Genomic DNA, 17692 nt, shown 5'->3' with positions numbered 1-17692 from the left:
ACAGCTCTTCCTCTCATTTCAACCAGATGATCCCACAGTAGCTGCATGGATCTCAAGCTGTCTGGCGGACATATCAGCATGGATGAAGGAACATCACCCGCAGCTCAACCTGGCAAAGACTGAGCTTCTCGTCCTCCCTGCCAATCCATCTCTACAACACGACTTCACTATCCAGCTAGATTCATCATCAATCACTCCATCAAGGTCGGTCAGAAATCTTGGAGTAATATTTGATGACCAGCTGACCTTCACAGATCACATTTCAAAGACAGCTCGATCATGCAGGTTTGCACTGCACAACATCAGGAAGATCAGGCCTTTCCTAACTGAGCATGCAACACAACTTCTCGTCCAGGCCCTGGTCATCTCTAGGCTTGACTAATGCAATGCTCTTCTGGCTGGACTTCCATCATGTGCAACAAAACCTCTACAAATGATTCAGAATGCTGCAGCTCGTCTTGTTTTCAACGAGCCCAAAAGGGCCCACGTCACTCCTCTGTTCATCTCTCTGCACTGGCTACCTCTCGCTGCTCGCATCAAGTTCAAGGCATTGATGCTTGCTTACAGATCTATCACAGGCTCAGCTCCCCCCTACTTCCACTCACTCCTACGAGTCCACACCCCTACCAGAAGCCTACGATCGGTCAACGAGAGACGTCTCGTGGTTCCATTACAGAGAGCCACAAAATCACTCTCCAGAACATTCTCATTCACAGTTCCATGCTGGTGGAATGCTCTCCCCACCCTCATCCGGAGTGCAGAATCCCTGGAAACATTCAAAAGACAACTGAAAACCCATCTCTTCCGTGAGCACTTAAGCACTTTAGTCGCTTTGGACAAAAGCGTCTGCTAAATGTAAATATATATATATATATATATATATATATATATATATATATACACACACACACACACATATATATATATATATATTAGGGGTGTAACGATTCGTTTTAACAACGATTCGATTCGATTCACGATTCATGGTTGTCGATACGATTCAAGGACGATATTGGTTCATTTAGAACGATACGATCCGAAACGATTCAGTGACTTGAAATCGATTCAGTGACTTTTTAGCCAAAAATTATTGTAAGTGAATCAGGTATCAATTAATTATGGATATAAACAAACAAGTAAAACACAAATTAATGTCAAATGCATTCACATTTTATTTTAATAGGTAGGAATGAACGATTATGACAAAAATGATAATTGTTGATTATTCCCTTGAAATTGTAATTGTGATTATTAATTACGATTATCACAACATTGAATGATGTTTTGAATAGTTTGGCTATGGGACCCACATTTCCCCATGGTCATCAAGCTGCGACCCACCTTTTTAGGAATTATATAAGCCTATTATAATACATTTGTTTACACAAAAATTGTTGACACACAAGTTCTGTCCCCCTTTACTTAACAAAAAAAATTTAAGAATATGACAAATACTGATAGACAGTAGGCACTGCGAGGTTAAGCTATTAAATAGCAGTCCCAAACTAGTTTTTGTTAATACAATCTTGGTATGAGCCACCACAGTCATATAAAAATATACAAAATAACCAGTAAGTGGCATTTTGTTATGGAAACAAACAACAATTAGGCTACCATGGTGATACACAATACTTAGAAGCACTGGTAAAGAAACATGGAAACTGCTCCTGATAAATAGCAACACACATGGCGTACCAATAACGTAATTTATTGGTATTTTACTTTTATTTCTTAACTTACTAATTTACGACGTTGCATTCTCGTATGACTTTAGTGAAGTGATACAGCGCGCTCCGCCGCATTTGCGCGTGCAGTTGAAGAGTGCGCGCTCCTGCAGTAGCCTATAGCGGCTGAGAGGACAGGAAAGTCCGTTTTTCTGAGGTGAGAGACTTTGCGCTGCTTGACTGTTGTCGCGGGACGCGCTGCTGCTGGCGCGTCACGCATGGCGACGACGACACAGATAGGCAGACTGAATCAAGTCACGTTTAACGCCTTTATCATTAAATGTGCAAAGAAAAAACATCCATATAAAGTCTAACGTGCTTAAATCCAATGCGCTATTTCCTAGTATCGATACAATCGATTCATTACCTTTTAAAACGATATTAGATCGATATATGTCGTCCGGAAGGCCAACTTGCCGAGCACATATCGATCCAGTTGGATCGTAAGAATATAAATCGATACATCAATGTAGTTGATGAATCGTTACACCCCTAATATATATATATATATATATATATATATATATATATATTAGTGGTGGGCCGTTATCGGCGTTAATGTGCTGCGTTAACATGAGACTCTTTTATCGGGCGATATTTTTTTTATCGCCCGATAAAAGAGTCTCATGTTAACGCAGCACATTAACGCCGATAACGGCCCACCACTAATATATATATATATATATATATATATATATTAGGGGTGTAACGATTCATCAACTACATCGATCAAAGTTGGGTTGGGAGCTGGTCCTACTACGCAAGCTATGATGACTTTCACCTTGATATTTTAGCGCGGATTCGGTTCGGTGTTCGGTACGCATTTTCAAACCGAACGATTTGTTGGACCATTTTTCCTGCCGACCAAATTTTGTTATTTCAAATGTAGGCGGGTCGCGCGTGGCAAGCGCGCTCATAATGTAAGAGACGCCGGCGCGACCACAACATTGTCCGACATCAAATGGCAAACGTAATGTAAGCGGAACGAAACAGAGCTACTCGTTATTGTGTGGTTGACGGACCGTTGTTTATCAGTTTGGACCAAAGCAGCGCGAGCCGATCTTGATCAAGCGACACTGTTACTACACAGCGCTAAGAGATCCAGTAAATAAATCATTTGAATTCGCTACTTAAGTAATAACATCGCTGCGAGATCTAGTGAGAAACATTCACATTTCTCCGTTATTAACGGATCAAACAGTGCGTGGAAACCAGGAAGAAACATTGTGCCATGAATGAACTATCCAGTGTCCACAGATCTGCAACATTTACCATGGATTTACGGTACTGTAGCTGCATCCATGGAAGTTTGGCAGGAATAGTAGGCTATAATGCTTTCAAGTAACATCACGTCAGTTTTATTTTGACATTATGAATAAAACTGCTGCCCTCAAATGTTAATCTGAACTAAAAATAGACCTTTGTTTATAACTAGGCTACTACAATATTAGGCTACATTTCATTTTTTTCCAAGGAGCTGTTTTGTTTTATATGCTCATAAGAAGAGTCTATTAATAGCTCCATCATTGCTCAAAGTAAAAAAAAAAAAAAAAAAAAAAAAAAAAATCACACTTTATGTTAGTTAAAAAAAAAAAAAAAAAATCTCTGGCATTTCTTCACAAGTTCTTTTAAATGTCACTTTGTATTTAAGAAACACGTGCCCTTTAGTCATTATTTGGGTAGCACACATATTCTGAATGCCTTCGGCAGAATTCAAATGAGCCATTTTAATCTAGATTAATCTAGATTAATTCTAAGATTACAGTGAGATTAATCTAGATTAAAAAAATTAATCTATGCCCACCACTAATATATATATATATACACATAAAAAATTTTTTTTTTAAATCGGGCCCGATCACGTGTTTTCAGACTCGATCGGAATCGGACGTTACCTCCCGATCAGGACTCGGATATATATGTAAATATATTCTCATTATTTTTTCTTTTTTAACACATCTATAGTTATGCGGTGGCACAGAGTTATGCCGGTTTCACACTGCACGCGAGCAGAGCGTAAGCAGCGCAGGAGCAGTGCGTATGGTGAGCAGGACACGCGCGTTTTGCTTTCACACTGGCAGCGTTTGTCACACGCGGCTGAACCGCGGGTTGTGTACAGACAGAGTACTCTATAATGGATAAGTTGGCATTGCTTTATTTCGTTTTCAAATACATTTAAGAGAAAAGACTTGTCAAGAAGCTTATTTTATTAATAATTTCATTTATATAACTTTTGGTTCATCTTTGTTTTTATTGTTCTGGCAACAAGTTTGTTTTTGGTCATTTGTTTTCTTTTTAAATTGCTGTTGGTCATTTGATTGACTGTTTAAAACACAATAGATATCATCAATGCACTTTTTGGATAAAACTGCGGTGTATTTTGGCCATGATCAATGCATTGTCACTTTAATTCAGCGTAAGCGGCGCAACAAAAATAGACTCGGCGCCGAAACGATCGCGGCACTGCTGCTCTGCTCTGCGCTGCCGCGCCACCTCTGCGTGCGGTGTGAATGCTCTAATCTGTTAACATGGGCAAAAGAAGATATTTTGAAAAATGTCGGTAACCAAACAGTTGATGGACCCCATTGACTTCCATAGTATTTTTTTTTCCTACTATGGAAGTCAATGGGGTCCATCAACTGTTTGGTTACCGACATTTTTCAAAATATCTTCTTTTGTGTTCAGCAGAAAAAAGAAATTCATACAGGTTTGAAACAACTTGAGGCTGAGTAAATGATGACAGAATTTTCATTTTTGGGTGAACTATCCCTTTAAGGATGGAGCAGTCCCAACTATAAAGGTTCACGGTCGTGCGTTGGAACCGCAGGCGGTGAGTAAAACTGCTTCAAATATCGGCGCGTAAGCACAGCAAGTAAACAACATGATCACGTATAAGTTAGTTAATGTATCTATGGAGCATGCGATGTATGGTGTGTGTGTGTTTAAATCCATTTGTTTAGCTGGCCACTGTAGGTGTCTGTTTGTTTATTGTAAAACCACTCCAAACAACAATACACAAAGAGTGTGAAAATATGTTGAAATAAATGAATTATTTCATAATAAACACAAAGCGAGCTTCTCCATTGAAATGTGCTACTATTCCATTGTTTTTCTATGAAAATACTAGTCTGATGTGCAAAACTGTTCCGCTTGCTACTGCTAAGTCACATACAATAATCCATAAACCAATTCATGTCCTCATAAACCACGAGTAAACACACACAAATGTTGTAAAACTTGCGCATGACATGGTGTTCTAAAAACACTGTGCTCAAGTTAAAATCCTTTCTGCTTTTAAAAAACTCTCGAGACCTTGTGTTTTTCCCCCATTTCACTGCCCATCTCACATTTTCTAAGCAAAAACGCGTTCTGTATGTATGCTCGTGATTCTTTAGCTCCGCCCACACGGCACGCCTCCAGCCGCTCGTTTTTTTTTCCGGAAAGACTCGGTACAGCCTATCTTTCTTTTATAAATATAATAAAACTAAAGACTTTTTGGAGATATGAAGGATGCAGTACTACTCTATAGGTACTCAAGATTAATATGAGATTGACTGAAACTGAGTGTTTCACCCCCCCTTTAAGTATTGAGGGAAACCCTAATAGCCTGCATGCAGCACATTGCCACAATATAAAGGCAACTAAACAACCAAGAGAAATATATGTCAACCTCAAAAATGTAACATTGGATCTGTATATCCGCATCGGGGAATAACATTATAATCTTGTTCACGGTAGAGAAAGATGCATGTAGGCTACACAGGAAAAGTAACCGTGAAGACACTGAATTTAACATAAAACAGCCATCATAATAATCACAAATACACTTACATTGCTGTAAATGAGTTTTATGAATGAATGGCTTGTTCTAACTGTTGCTGGTCTTCGTCAACAACACGCGCTTTTGCACCCCCTGCTGGTGAGGTCGACTAACAGCAGATGGAGAGTATGCTCGGCAATCTACTGCTTTTCCTGCAGTTCCTGCATGTCAATGTTGAATTTACTGTCGAATTTGAACCACTGAATTTGTAGAAGCGAATTTGCAAAGCGAAATAAAATGGACCGAAAAATGCCTGTTGAATATTATAGGTTGTATTTTTAAACAGTTTGAATATTTTGGAAGTGAAATATGAAAGGTGAATATGGATTATTGAATTTTTAATAATGAAAATGTGTTTGAAATGTTTTTAATTGAAATATTCACGGCTTAAAAATTCAACCATGTTGAATTTCAGCCCATAAAAATGCAAGCCCTAAAAATACAATGCATTAAAATGCAAGCATGGTTAATGCAATGCCTAAAGTAGTGCAATTCAACAGGCTTTTTTTGTTTAAAAAACATTTGACATTATTTCTCTTCCATAGAATATACATTGGAACAAACACTATAATAACATCTTAGTTGATAATTCAATATACCTACTTTATTTTTGACAAAATATCTCATATTATATATTTAACATATGAGCAAAAATTGGCTAACAAAAGCTTCATTGATGTGGCAGTAGTCTATTTTACAGTAAAGACTTCATAATCTGTCCAAAACTGGTCAACGAAATCTTGTCAAAACACTTTTTTATGAAGTATTAATATAGGGCATATAAATGCTAATTTGCACTTTAGTATGTTGCTTATACATAGACATTTTATTTCAACATATTTCAGTCAATTTAACTCATCTCAGTATAGCAATATAGTTTGGGAAAAGCCAAATTAGTCGGATGTGTTCATGTAAAAATATGTATATTTGTATAAAATATGTATATGCATGTTTACTAATGTAAGTGCGTGTAGTAAACAAAAGTGCTCATCTGTGACATTCATTCACACAGAGACACGCATAACATGGAGGATTCCTATTTAAACTATTTTTAAAATAAACATATTTTAAACATATTTAAAATCTTTTTGTGGTTTACAGACATTAATCCATATCACGATTAGAATAAAGAACTTAAGAATAAAGAACTTACTATTCACAATACTCAGCTGGATCCTCGAAACAAAACTGAAACCAGCTCTTATTCTGAGGTAAATTTTTCCAGGATTATTACTACGCTATTATTATTCCTCACAGCATCTCAAGATGACGTAAAGTACATGAATCTGATTAAACTTGATGCCTTTTATCAAGTTGATGTGGGCATTGACAGGTTTGCATGGATCACCTCAGATCATTTGCATTTCAAAAGTGCGCGCTCTCAGTAGGAGTGTTCACATTGAACGACTGACATCTCTCTTTTCATAAAGATTACATAAACAAAGAATATTTGTTTTCGTTTTGAATTAGATCATTTAAAAGTAGACACTTAAATGTTTATAAAGATTTATTGCTCATGTATATGTGACAAGTTTTCGCTGAGTTTTAAGTTTAGAGACGTGCTCCAGAAAAAAAGTCGGAGAGGCAGAAAGCACACTGTTTATTTTCTTTATTTTACAAAAGCACAATGTTTTGATGGACAAATACAAAAGTAGACCTTTTACAGTTTATTTTTTCATATTTCTTTTATATGTATGACCATAAATGAGTATTTTAAGTCTATTTTGCTGTAATGTGAAGAAAATCCAGCAAAACGCACCAGTGCGATTGTCGACCCTAAAGGGTTAATTAATAATATTATAAATAATTTGGGTGCTTATCCTTTTGTTGTATTATTTCATCACGTCTCACCTCAGTGTCTTGAGTTGACACTTCTGATCCTGTAGTAAATCATAGAGCTCCTTCACTCCTGATTGTCCAGGATCATTTCCTCTGAGATCCAGCTCTATCAGGTGTGAAGGGTTTGATCTCAGAGCTGAAGCCAGAGCTTTATAACCTTCTTCTGTGATACTGCAGTCTGAAAGTCTACAGAAAATACATTTATTACCACTCAAAAAAAAAAAAAAACACGAAAAATTATTTACATGAAAAAACGTCAAATGCACTTTATTTATTGCATTTTCTTTAAATCAGAAAATAAATAAAAAATTTAAAAAGTGATTAGTAAAATAAAATAATGGTTCATTGAACTCACCTGAGACTCTCCAGTGTGCAGTTTGTATTTTCTAATCCGTTCTGGAGTTTCTTCACTCCTGAATCCTGCAGATTATTGTTGCTGATGTCAAGCTCTTTCAGACTGGAGTTTGATCTCAGGACTGTAGCGAGAGCTGAACAGCTTTCCTCTGTTAGACCACACTTACACAGCCTAAAATGATGAACAGAAGAGGGAGAATTTACAAACACAAAGTACTTGATTCCAACATTTAGTAATCACTGGACATTAGTGCTTGTGAGCTCTGTAGGGTTCACCCTAGGGTTTCAAGATTGTGAAAAGGCCTTTAGTCTTTTCAAAATCTAATTTATAAATGTGTTTTTGACAGTTGAATTCTCTTTTGGCAAAAACGATATTAAGACTATTGAGTGCTGTTTTAATAGTACTCACCTCAGTGTCTTGAGTTGACAGTTCAGATCCTGTAGTAAATCATCGAGCTCCTTCACTCCTGACTGTCCAGGATCATTTCCTCTGAGATCCAGCTCTATCAGGTGTGAAGATCTCAGAGCTGAAGCCAGAGCTTTATAACCTTCTTCACTGATACTGCAGTCTGAAAGTCTACAGAAAAATAACTTATAATTTACTTTGTACAGTATTTATGATTTATTAATTACGGAACAATAGTCTGAAATCGCAAAATATGACAAAATCACACTAGATCTGAATACCTTACCAGATATGAGTAATTGTTTGCAGCAATGAGTAAATGTAATTGTAAAAGTTTACAGCATTTCACTACATTTGCAGAAGGAAGTATCTGTAACGTTTGTAAACATTAAAAGGAATATAAAGATCTACACACTAAAATTAAAAGCTTGACAGTTTAGCTCTTGCAAGTGAAGAAATCAAGAGATTAGCAATTTTACTACTGTACTGTGAACCTCCATTTATATATACTGTTTTATTTTACAGTGCAAATGTATTAAAATAGTAACATACTTCTGTGTTTATTATTATTATTATTATTATTATATTTAAATAGTTTTGCTTACTAAAAACACCAGTGTGTGTTCAATTGTGACAAGACACCAGAGGCTTTTGGAGGTGACCTGGGTCCTGAGCCTGTCCCCACATGATGAGAATGAGTTTAAGGTAGTCTTCCTGTGCAGCTGGTAAAAGAATTCAACCAGGTACCAATGGTAGCCGTCACTAATTCTTCTGACATACCTCTGGCAAAGAAGGCTGAGCCAACTTAACCTGCCATCAAGCTTGCACAAGCCTAAAGCTATGCCATAGAGGTTGGCAAGAATGCACATGCCTTGTCCTGCTCAGTTAGTTCCATCACTAACGGGTAAGACGAAGCTTCGCTCAGAGAGGAGTGTAAAGCCACAAGCATGTGGGGTAAAGAATTAGAAACACGGCCAAAGCATTGCTGTAAAATTGTACACACGGGACAGTAGCTCATCAGTGCATCTGTACTTGACATTGAGGCATCGCACGTTTTCCCAAAGTGCCTCATTCAGGCAAATTTTCCATAGCTCCTGTTGTTACCGGAGTAGCTTTAAAAAATAATAAAAATCGAGGCAGCTACTGACATCACATCTTGTATGCATCGTCGCCGTCGGCTACTACATTACTGGTGTGCATCTTGAGACAAAACAATGGTACTGACATATTTTAAGATATGTCAGCACAAGTTGCTTTCAGTTAAAACAGCTCAAACATGTATTTTAATCTGAGACTAGGTTTAAGCCTTGTCTGAGAAACCGGGGTATAGTGTTCTTGTTCTTTTTTCCATTCTGAAATATTTTAATTAATAAGTAACAAACATTCCGATCCCAAATTCTAGACCTGCCAGAAGCGCTATACAACTCTATTTTGGGAACAAAATCACAAACCTAAAGATGAAGTACAATTTCATTCTGAGTGTGATAACACCAAACACAAATTTAAATCAACAAAGAATGCTTCAAGAAGAAGAAAAAGTTGAACAACATTTTGGTCCAGTCAGGGCCCAGACCTATATCAGATCAATAACTTGTGGAATGACTTGAGGAGACCTATAGACAGGAGATCCCTCTGAAAATTGATTAGCTCTTAACAAACTACCTGGAGCTAACCTATGAAACGCTAATCTGATCTATATGATTTAAAAAGTCCAGTGAAGGGGAGATTCTCAGCTTTTCAGTGGTGTCACATTTGTCTCGTTGGACATTCAGGGGCTCGGTAGTGAGCGTGGTTGCATCATCAAGTTCTGCAGCATTGATTCATCAAGGAAACACATTAACTTAGTTCCTCTGAGTCAAACAGCAAGGTTTTGCTGAAGTTTTGGTCTTTTAAACCACCAAATTAGCCAAAAGTAAAAGTAGTTGCGTGTGTGCATATTTGCGTGCATGAATACAAACACAAAATAGAAGATTTGCATAAGAGCACTCTGGCAAAGCACAGCAAAACATGACACTTTGGCATTTGCCAAAATTAATTTTAAGTCAGAGGGCTAAAATCAGGGTAGAATATGGCCATTTATTTCTAAATTATTAGTTTTCAATGTAAAAACCAAACTAACATTACAAGTGCACCACAGGAAACATTCTCTGAGCCCTATTTTAACAATCTAAGCTCATGGTCTAAAGCGCACGGCGCAAGTGCACTTACAAGTTTGCACATGTAAGTTGAAAGGCATTTGTTTGTGCATAGTAAAACATATCTGTAACATTTATCAAGTTCATAATTGTGCATGCATTCATTAATTATTATCTTAATGAACAGACCTAATGCGACAAGGAAGAAGCATGCAAACTGCGTTGTTTGTTTATTCAGAAATAGTTGAATGGATCGGAAAAGTAACAAAAGCGGATATTGAGGCCTGAGGCTGACTACTATAATAATTTCTGTCATGGCAAGACTGCTTGTCTGTTCATCGTCGAAGTCCCAGTTTTTTGCTGTCATAGGCGAGCAGCGTGCGAGGACAGTGGTGGGAAATATCGGTCGAGTCCGGGCTTGGGCACGGGCATAGAATGAAAGATCTACCCTACTGTCACTTCTTCAGGGGGACCAATCGGGCCATGGAAGTGCCTTATCACAATTTGTGAATTGGTGTAATGATAACTTCCTGGACCTTAATGTGACAAAAACTAAGGAGTTAATCATTGATTTTAGAAAGAACCGTTTTAACCCAGAAGCCAGCATTATTCATGGCGAAAATGTTGAAATTGTAGAGACGTGTAAGTACTTAGGAACCACGTTTGACTCAAACCTCAAGTTTGATAAAAACACAGAGTCTATCACTAAGCGGGGACAACAAAGAATCCACTCGATGCGGAAGCTAAATTCTTTTAATGTATCTCAAAGGATCTTATGTAACTTTTATTATTCATTTATTGAAAGCCTTTTAACATTTTCTTTTATCTGCTGGTTTAATGGATTGTCTGTGAGGGACAAGAATAGCCTCAGCAGTATTGTTCAAATCTGCTCCAAGATCATTGGAGTTCAGCTGACAGACCTGAGCTCCCTCTGGAATAAACGGGTGCTCCAGAAGGCTAGACAGGTCATGAGTTATCCTGACCATGTTCTTAGTCAGGAATTCTGTCTAATGCCCTCAGGACGATGCTACCTTTTGTCTTGTTGATACGACTGGCAGGCTAAAACTGAATTGCCCTACGGGGATAAATAAAGTTTTTTGAATCTTGAATCACTCCAGAAAATCACTGTAAGAGCTGAATAAAACAGTACAAAAAGTGTGCGTTAAAGTATTATCCATAAACACTCTCTCCCTTGCATTATCATCAACATACACATCGAATTACACAAAAAAACTTGTTACAACTAACAGTAAACAAATATATACAGAACTTTCCAATTGGGTTACTTAATAAACTGGTAAACTTTATATCCATAAAACGACTCGATGAGCTGTGATAAAATGCGTGCTCTCCCTTTCATTACTGCTGTGACCAGTATCGATCCGGAGACTGTGAGCTGGATAACGAACACAACAGTTGGTACTGATCCATCCTCGAGAAACAACTTTTTAGCAAAGCCTGCTTTGTACTGACAAAGTGCACAAAACAGTCTGGTGTAAAATGATTCACGCAAACATAAACGCATTAAGGTAGATTGAGGGGCGCATTCCCTTCAAAAACTAAAGTAATCCACTGCGTCTTCAGCAGCTCAGATGTCAGGAGTAAATGACGACTGCTATGTTCATTCTTACATTCAACAACAAAACACCTCAATCGCTTAGGAGACATTCTTGCCTACAGCTGTTCTGGGGTCGAAACAATGGCGGACTGTGCACAGCTCACTCAGGGCGGGTCTATGCTAAAACTGCAGTGTCAGTCAACAGTCGTGGGCGGGGCTTGTGCAAATCTACGTAACTTTGCCAAGAAATCTGCGAACGGCTTATTCTGAGACAGTGCTTATGATTTATGGGGATTTTTAAAAAAAGCACTGGGTGGATTTTTATTATTATAGGATTGTTGTGTACACACACGACATGTTCAATGTTTTATGTTCAAACGCCATGTAAAAGTGAATTTTGCATAATGGGTTACGTGCAATTAAAAAATCAGAGTCTCATCTCCCATTCCCTTTAAAGGCCAGTCACGCTCGCACCATGGCGGATTCACTATTTACATGGCAGAATTCGCAAGCAGAAAAACTGAACGTTTTTCTAGCAAGGAAACGGGCAGACCATCTATGGGACAAAGTGGACACACGTCGTGGACCCGTCTGTAGGCGCAAATTACTAACGCACTTTAAATACCAAAAAATATTGTGCAAACATTTTTTTATTGCACAACTTCCAGCCAATCAGATTTGAATATTTAGACAGACCACTTGTATAATTAATAACAATAAACCTGTATACACTGGGTTGATTTTAATAACTTTAATGTAGTTGAAATGTGCACCTAGCACTAAGAAAATATTAGTATTAGATCAGCACAAAAAAGTTATCAAACATTCTTAAAATGTGGTGAAATGTACTCACTTGAGTATCTTCAACTCACACACAGGATTCTTCAGTCCCTCACAGATCTCTTTGACTCCAGAGTCCAGCAGACGGCTGTTGTTCAGGTTCAGCTCTTTCAGGATGGTTTTAGAGGAGAGAACAGTAGCTAGAACTGAACAGCTTTTCTCTGTCAACTCACAATTATTCAGCCTAAACACAGACACAGCATTTATTATTGTTCTGATTGTACTTCAGCACATATTTAACACACATCAGATCAGCAGGTCTTCAAATTTGATCACATATGTGACTGATAGTCTCATATAATGAATTAACAGAGAAGTTATAATGTATAAATCATGATGACTCACTTGATTTTCTCCACTTTGCTATGAGAGTCCATCAAAAGAGCAGAGAGCTTCTCTCCATCCAGATCTCCTAATTTATCTTCACTCAGATCCAGTTCTGTGAGCAATAATGGACTTTTACCCAGAACTTTAGTGAGACACTCACACGCTTCCTGTGCAGCAGCACTTTTCAAAAACCTACAGAACATAGAAGAGTATTTTAGATAATTCTGACTAAATGTTTTTTTTTTTGCACCTCCCATTCTTTCAAGCTAAGCAAATACATGATACACAATGCAAAATCAATATAAAAAAAAGTACTGTATGTTCAAATATATCAAAATGAATATATAATTATAGTGAAGTGAGGAACCTTGATTATTTCTAACTGTATTCAGTTAATTATGATTTCAGTCAGTCACGTAGTTGACAATTACCAGTTTATTCCACAATGCATTAATAGATTGGGTGGTAAAAAAGGAGTGGAATATGGCAGCGTATCAACCTCATCAAGAGACCTGCTTGTATTATAACTAATCAAAATACAGTTCTGGTTGCATGTGAAATATAGTTGTGTGACTGTTGAATTTCAGTAATAGGTATGCTGTAAGTTCCTCTACCTTTAAAATGCAATTCCTCTCCAATTCCCAGTCCCCTTAGTTTCATATAGCAGATATCACATTTGTGGCTTATTTTGAAATATTTTAAGACATTAATCACCTGGTCTTTAATTTACATTTTTCATCCTGTAGTAAATCATCGAGCTCCTTCACTCCTGATTGTCCAGGATCATTTCCTCTGAGATCCAGCTCTATCAGGTGTGAAGGGTTTGATCTCAGAGCTGAAGCCAGAGCTTTATAACCTTCTTCACTGATACTGCAGTCTGAAAGTCTACAGAAAAAAAAAAAATCATATTAAATTTTACTTTGTACAGTATTTATGATTTATTAATTACGGAACAATAGTCTGAAATCGCAAAATATGACAAAATCACACTAGATCTGAATACCTTACCAGATATGAGTAATTGTTTGCAGCAATGAGTAAATGTAACTGTAAAAGTTTACAGCATTTCACTACATTTGAAGAAGGAAGTATTTGTAACATGTTTGTAAACTTTAAAAGGAATATAAAGATCTACATGCTAAAATTAAAAGCTTGACAGTTTAGCTCTTGCAAGTGAAGAAATCAAGCAATTAGCAATTTTACTACTGTACTGTGAACCTCCATTTATATATATTGTTTTATTTTACAGTGCAAATGTATTAAAATAGTAACATACTTCTGTGTTTATTATTATTATTATTATTATTATTATTATTATATTTAAATAGTTTTGCTTACTAAAAACACCAGTCTGTGTTCAATTGTGTCAAGACACCAGAGGCTTATGGAGGTGACCTGGGTCCTGAGCCTGTCCCCACATGATGAGAATGAGTTTAAGGTAGTCTTCCTGTGCAGCTGGTAAAAGAATTCAACCAGGTACCAATGGTAGCCGTCACTAATTCTTCTGACATACCTCTGGCAAAGAAGGCTGAGCCAACTTAACCTGCCATCAAGCTTGCACAAGCCTAAAGCTATGCCATAGAGGTTGGCAAGAATGCACATGCCTTGTCCTGCTCAGTTAGTTCCATCACTAACGGGTAAGACGAAGCTTCGCTCAGAGAGGAGTGTAAAGCCACAAGCATGTGGGGTAAAGAATTAGAAACACGGCCAAAGCATTGCTGTAAAATTGTACACACGGGACAGTAGCTCATCAGTGCATCTGTACTTGACATTGAGGCATCGCACGTTTTCCCAAAGTGCCTCATTCAGGCAAATTTTCCATAGCTCCTGATGTTACCGGAGTAGCTTTAAAAAATAATAAAAATTGAGGCAGCTACTGACATCACATCTTGTATGCATCATCGGCTACTACATTACTGGTGTGCATCTTGAGACAAAACAATGGTACTGACATATTTTAAGATATGTCAGCACAAGTTGCTTTCAGTTAAAACAGCTCAAACATGTATTTAAGTCTGAGACTAGGTTTAAGCCTTGTCTGAGAAACCGGGGTATAGTGTTCTTGTTCTTTTTTCCATTCTGAAATATTTTAATTAATAAGTAACAAACATTCCAATCCCAAATTCTAGACCTGCCAGAAGCGCTATACAACTCTATTTTGGGAACAAAATCACAAACCTAAAGATGAAGTACAATTTCATTCTGAGTGTGATAACACCAAACACAAATTTAAATCAACAAAGAATGCTTCAAGAAGAAGAAAAAGTTGAACAACATTTTGGTCCAGTCAGGGCCCAGACCTATATCAGATCAATAACTTGTGGAATGACTTGAGGAGACCTATAGACAGGAGATCCCTCTGAAAATTGATTAGCTCTTAACAAACTACCTGGAGCTAACCTATGAAACGCTAATCTGATCTATATGATTTAAAAAGTCCAGTGAAGGGGAGATTCTCAGCTTTTCAGTGGTGTCACATTTGTCTCGTTGGACAGTCAGGGGCTCAGTAGTGAGCGTGGTTGCATCATCAAGTTCTGCAGCATTGATTCATCAAGGAAACACATTAACTTAGTTCCTCTGAGTCAAACAGCAAGGTTTTGCCGAAGTTTTGGTCTTTTAAACAACCAAATTAGCCAAAAGTAAAAGTAGTTGCGCGTGTGCATATTTGTGTGCATGAATACAAACACAAAATAAAAGTCTTGCATAAGAGAGACTTGCACTCTCTGGCAAAGCATAGCAAAACATGACACTTTGGCATTTGCCAAAATTAAATTTAAATTTAAGTCAGAGGGCTAAAATCAGGGTAGAATATGGCCATTTATTTCTAAATTATTAGTTTTCAATGTAAAAACCAAACTAACATTACAAGTGCACCACAGGAAACATTCTCTGAGCCCTATTTTAACAATCTAAGCTCATGGTCTAAAGCGCACGGCGCAAGTGCACTTACGGCGTGTCCGAATCAACATTTGCTAGTTTAACGGCGGGAAAAATGGTTGGCATGCCTGGCGCATGGTCTAAAAGGTTGTCCCTATTCTCTTAAAGGTCACTTATTATGCCCCTTTTTATACGATGTCAAATAAGTATCTGATGTCCCCAGAGTGTGTATGTGAAGTTTTAGCTCAAAATACCCAACAGATCATTTTTAAAAGCATGTCAAATTGCCTCTTTTGGGGGTGACCAAAAACGTGCTGTTTTTTTGTGTATCCCTTTGAATGCAAATGAGATGCTGCCTCTGACCCCCTTTCAAGAAGAGGGCGGAGCTTCAGAAGCTTGCGCTCCAGTGTCAGGACCTTTTTTTACAGTCTATGGTCAGGACAATCTCATCTCACGGAATAATAACCTCAGACCAGAAACTGTCAGAAAGAGTCGGACAATAATGCCTACAGAGCCAGATAATACAGGTCCTTCTCAATAAATTAGCATATTGTGATAAAGTTCATTATTTTCCATAATGTAATGATAAAAATTAAACTTTCATATATTTTAGATTCATTGCACACCAACTGAAATATTTCAGGTCTTTTATTGTTTTAATACTGATGATTTTGGCATACAGCTCATGAAAACCCAAAATTCCTGTCTCAATAAATTAGCATATCATGAAAAGGTTCTCTAAACGAGCTATTAACCTAACTCTAAATTAACTCTAAACACCTGCAAAAGATTCCTGAGGCTTTTAAAAACTCCCAGCCTGGTTCATTACTCAAAACCGCAATCATGGGTAAGACTGCTGACCAGAAGGCCATCATTGACACCCTCAAGCAAGAGGGTAAGACACAGAAAGAAATTTCTGAACGAATAGGCTGTTCCCAGAGTGCTGTATCAAGGCACCTCAGTGGGAAGTCTGTGGGAAGGAAAAAGTGTGGCAAAAAACGCTGCACAACGAGAAGAGGTGACCGGACCATGAGGAAGATTGTGGAGAAGGACCGATTCCAGACCTTGGGGGACCTGCGGAAGCAGTGGACTGAGTCTGGAGTAGAAACATCCAGAGCCACCGTGCACAGGCATGTGCAGGAAATGGGCTACAGGTGCCGCATTCCCAAGGTCAAGCCACTTTTGAACCAGAAACAGCGGCAGAAGCGCCTGACCTGGGCTACAGAGAAGCAGCATTGGACTGTTGCTCAGTGGTTGCTCAAATTTTGCATGTCATTCGGAAATCAAGGTGCCAGAGTCTGGAGGAAGACTGGGGAGAATGAAATGCCAAAATGCCTGAAGTCCAGTGTCAAGTACCCACAGTCAGTGATGGTCTGGGGTGCCATGTCAGCTGCTGGTGTTGGTCCACTGTGTTTTATCAAGGGCAGGGTCAATGCAGCTAGCTATCAGGAGATTTTGGAGCACTCCATGCTTCCATCTGCTGAAAAGCTTTATGGAGATGAAGATTTCATTCTTCAGCATGACCTGGCACCTGCTCACAGTGCCAAAACCACTGGTAAATGGTTTACTGACCATGGTATTACTGTGCTCAATTGGCCTGCCAACTCTTCTGACCTGAACCCCATAGAGAATCTGTGGGATATTGTGAAGAGAAAGTTGAGAGACGCAAGACCCAACACTCTGGATGAGCTTAAGGCCGCTATCGAAGCATCCTGGGCCTCCATAACACCTCAGCAGTGCCACAGGCTGATTACGGCCATGCCACGCCGCATTGAAGCAGTCATTTCTGCAAAAAGGATTCCCGACCAAGTA

The 17692-nt window shown here is 38.1% G+C and overlaps 1 protein-coding gene across 1 annotated transcript in view; it reads right to left on the bottom strand.

Annotated features, from left to right (window-relative positions):
* The window catches only part of LOC311291139 (uncharacterized protein), a gene marked incomplete at its 3' end in the record, with an annotated part of 311624 nt that overhangs the window by 235140 nt on the left and 58792 nt on the right, over window positions 1-17692 (bottom strand). Inside the window, exons 17-22 of the mRNA XM_084410012.1 lie at window positions 13718-13888; window positions 13022-13195; window positions 12690-12860; window positions 8147-8314; window positions 7739-7909; window positions 7396-7569 (exon numbers count right to left, since the gene is read on the bottom strand). Coding sequence (XP_084266138.1) covers window positions 7396-7569; window positions 7739-7909; window positions 8147-8314; window positions 12690-12860; window positions 13022-13195; window positions 13718-13888 — 1029 coding nt within the window. The remainder of the gene's footprint in view (window positions 1-7395; window positions 7570-7738; window positions 7910-8146; window positions 8315-12689; window positions 12861-13021; window positions 13196-13717; window positions 13889-17692) is intronic.

Source organism: Rutilus rutilus (genome assembly GCF_951802725.1).
Source record: "Rutilus rutilus genome assembly, chromosome: 5".
NCBI lineage: Eukaryota > Metazoa > Chordata > Actinopteri > Cypriniformes > Leuciscidae > Rutilus > Rutilus rutilus.
This window is presented reverse-complemented; position numbering and strand designations above follow the sequence as displayed.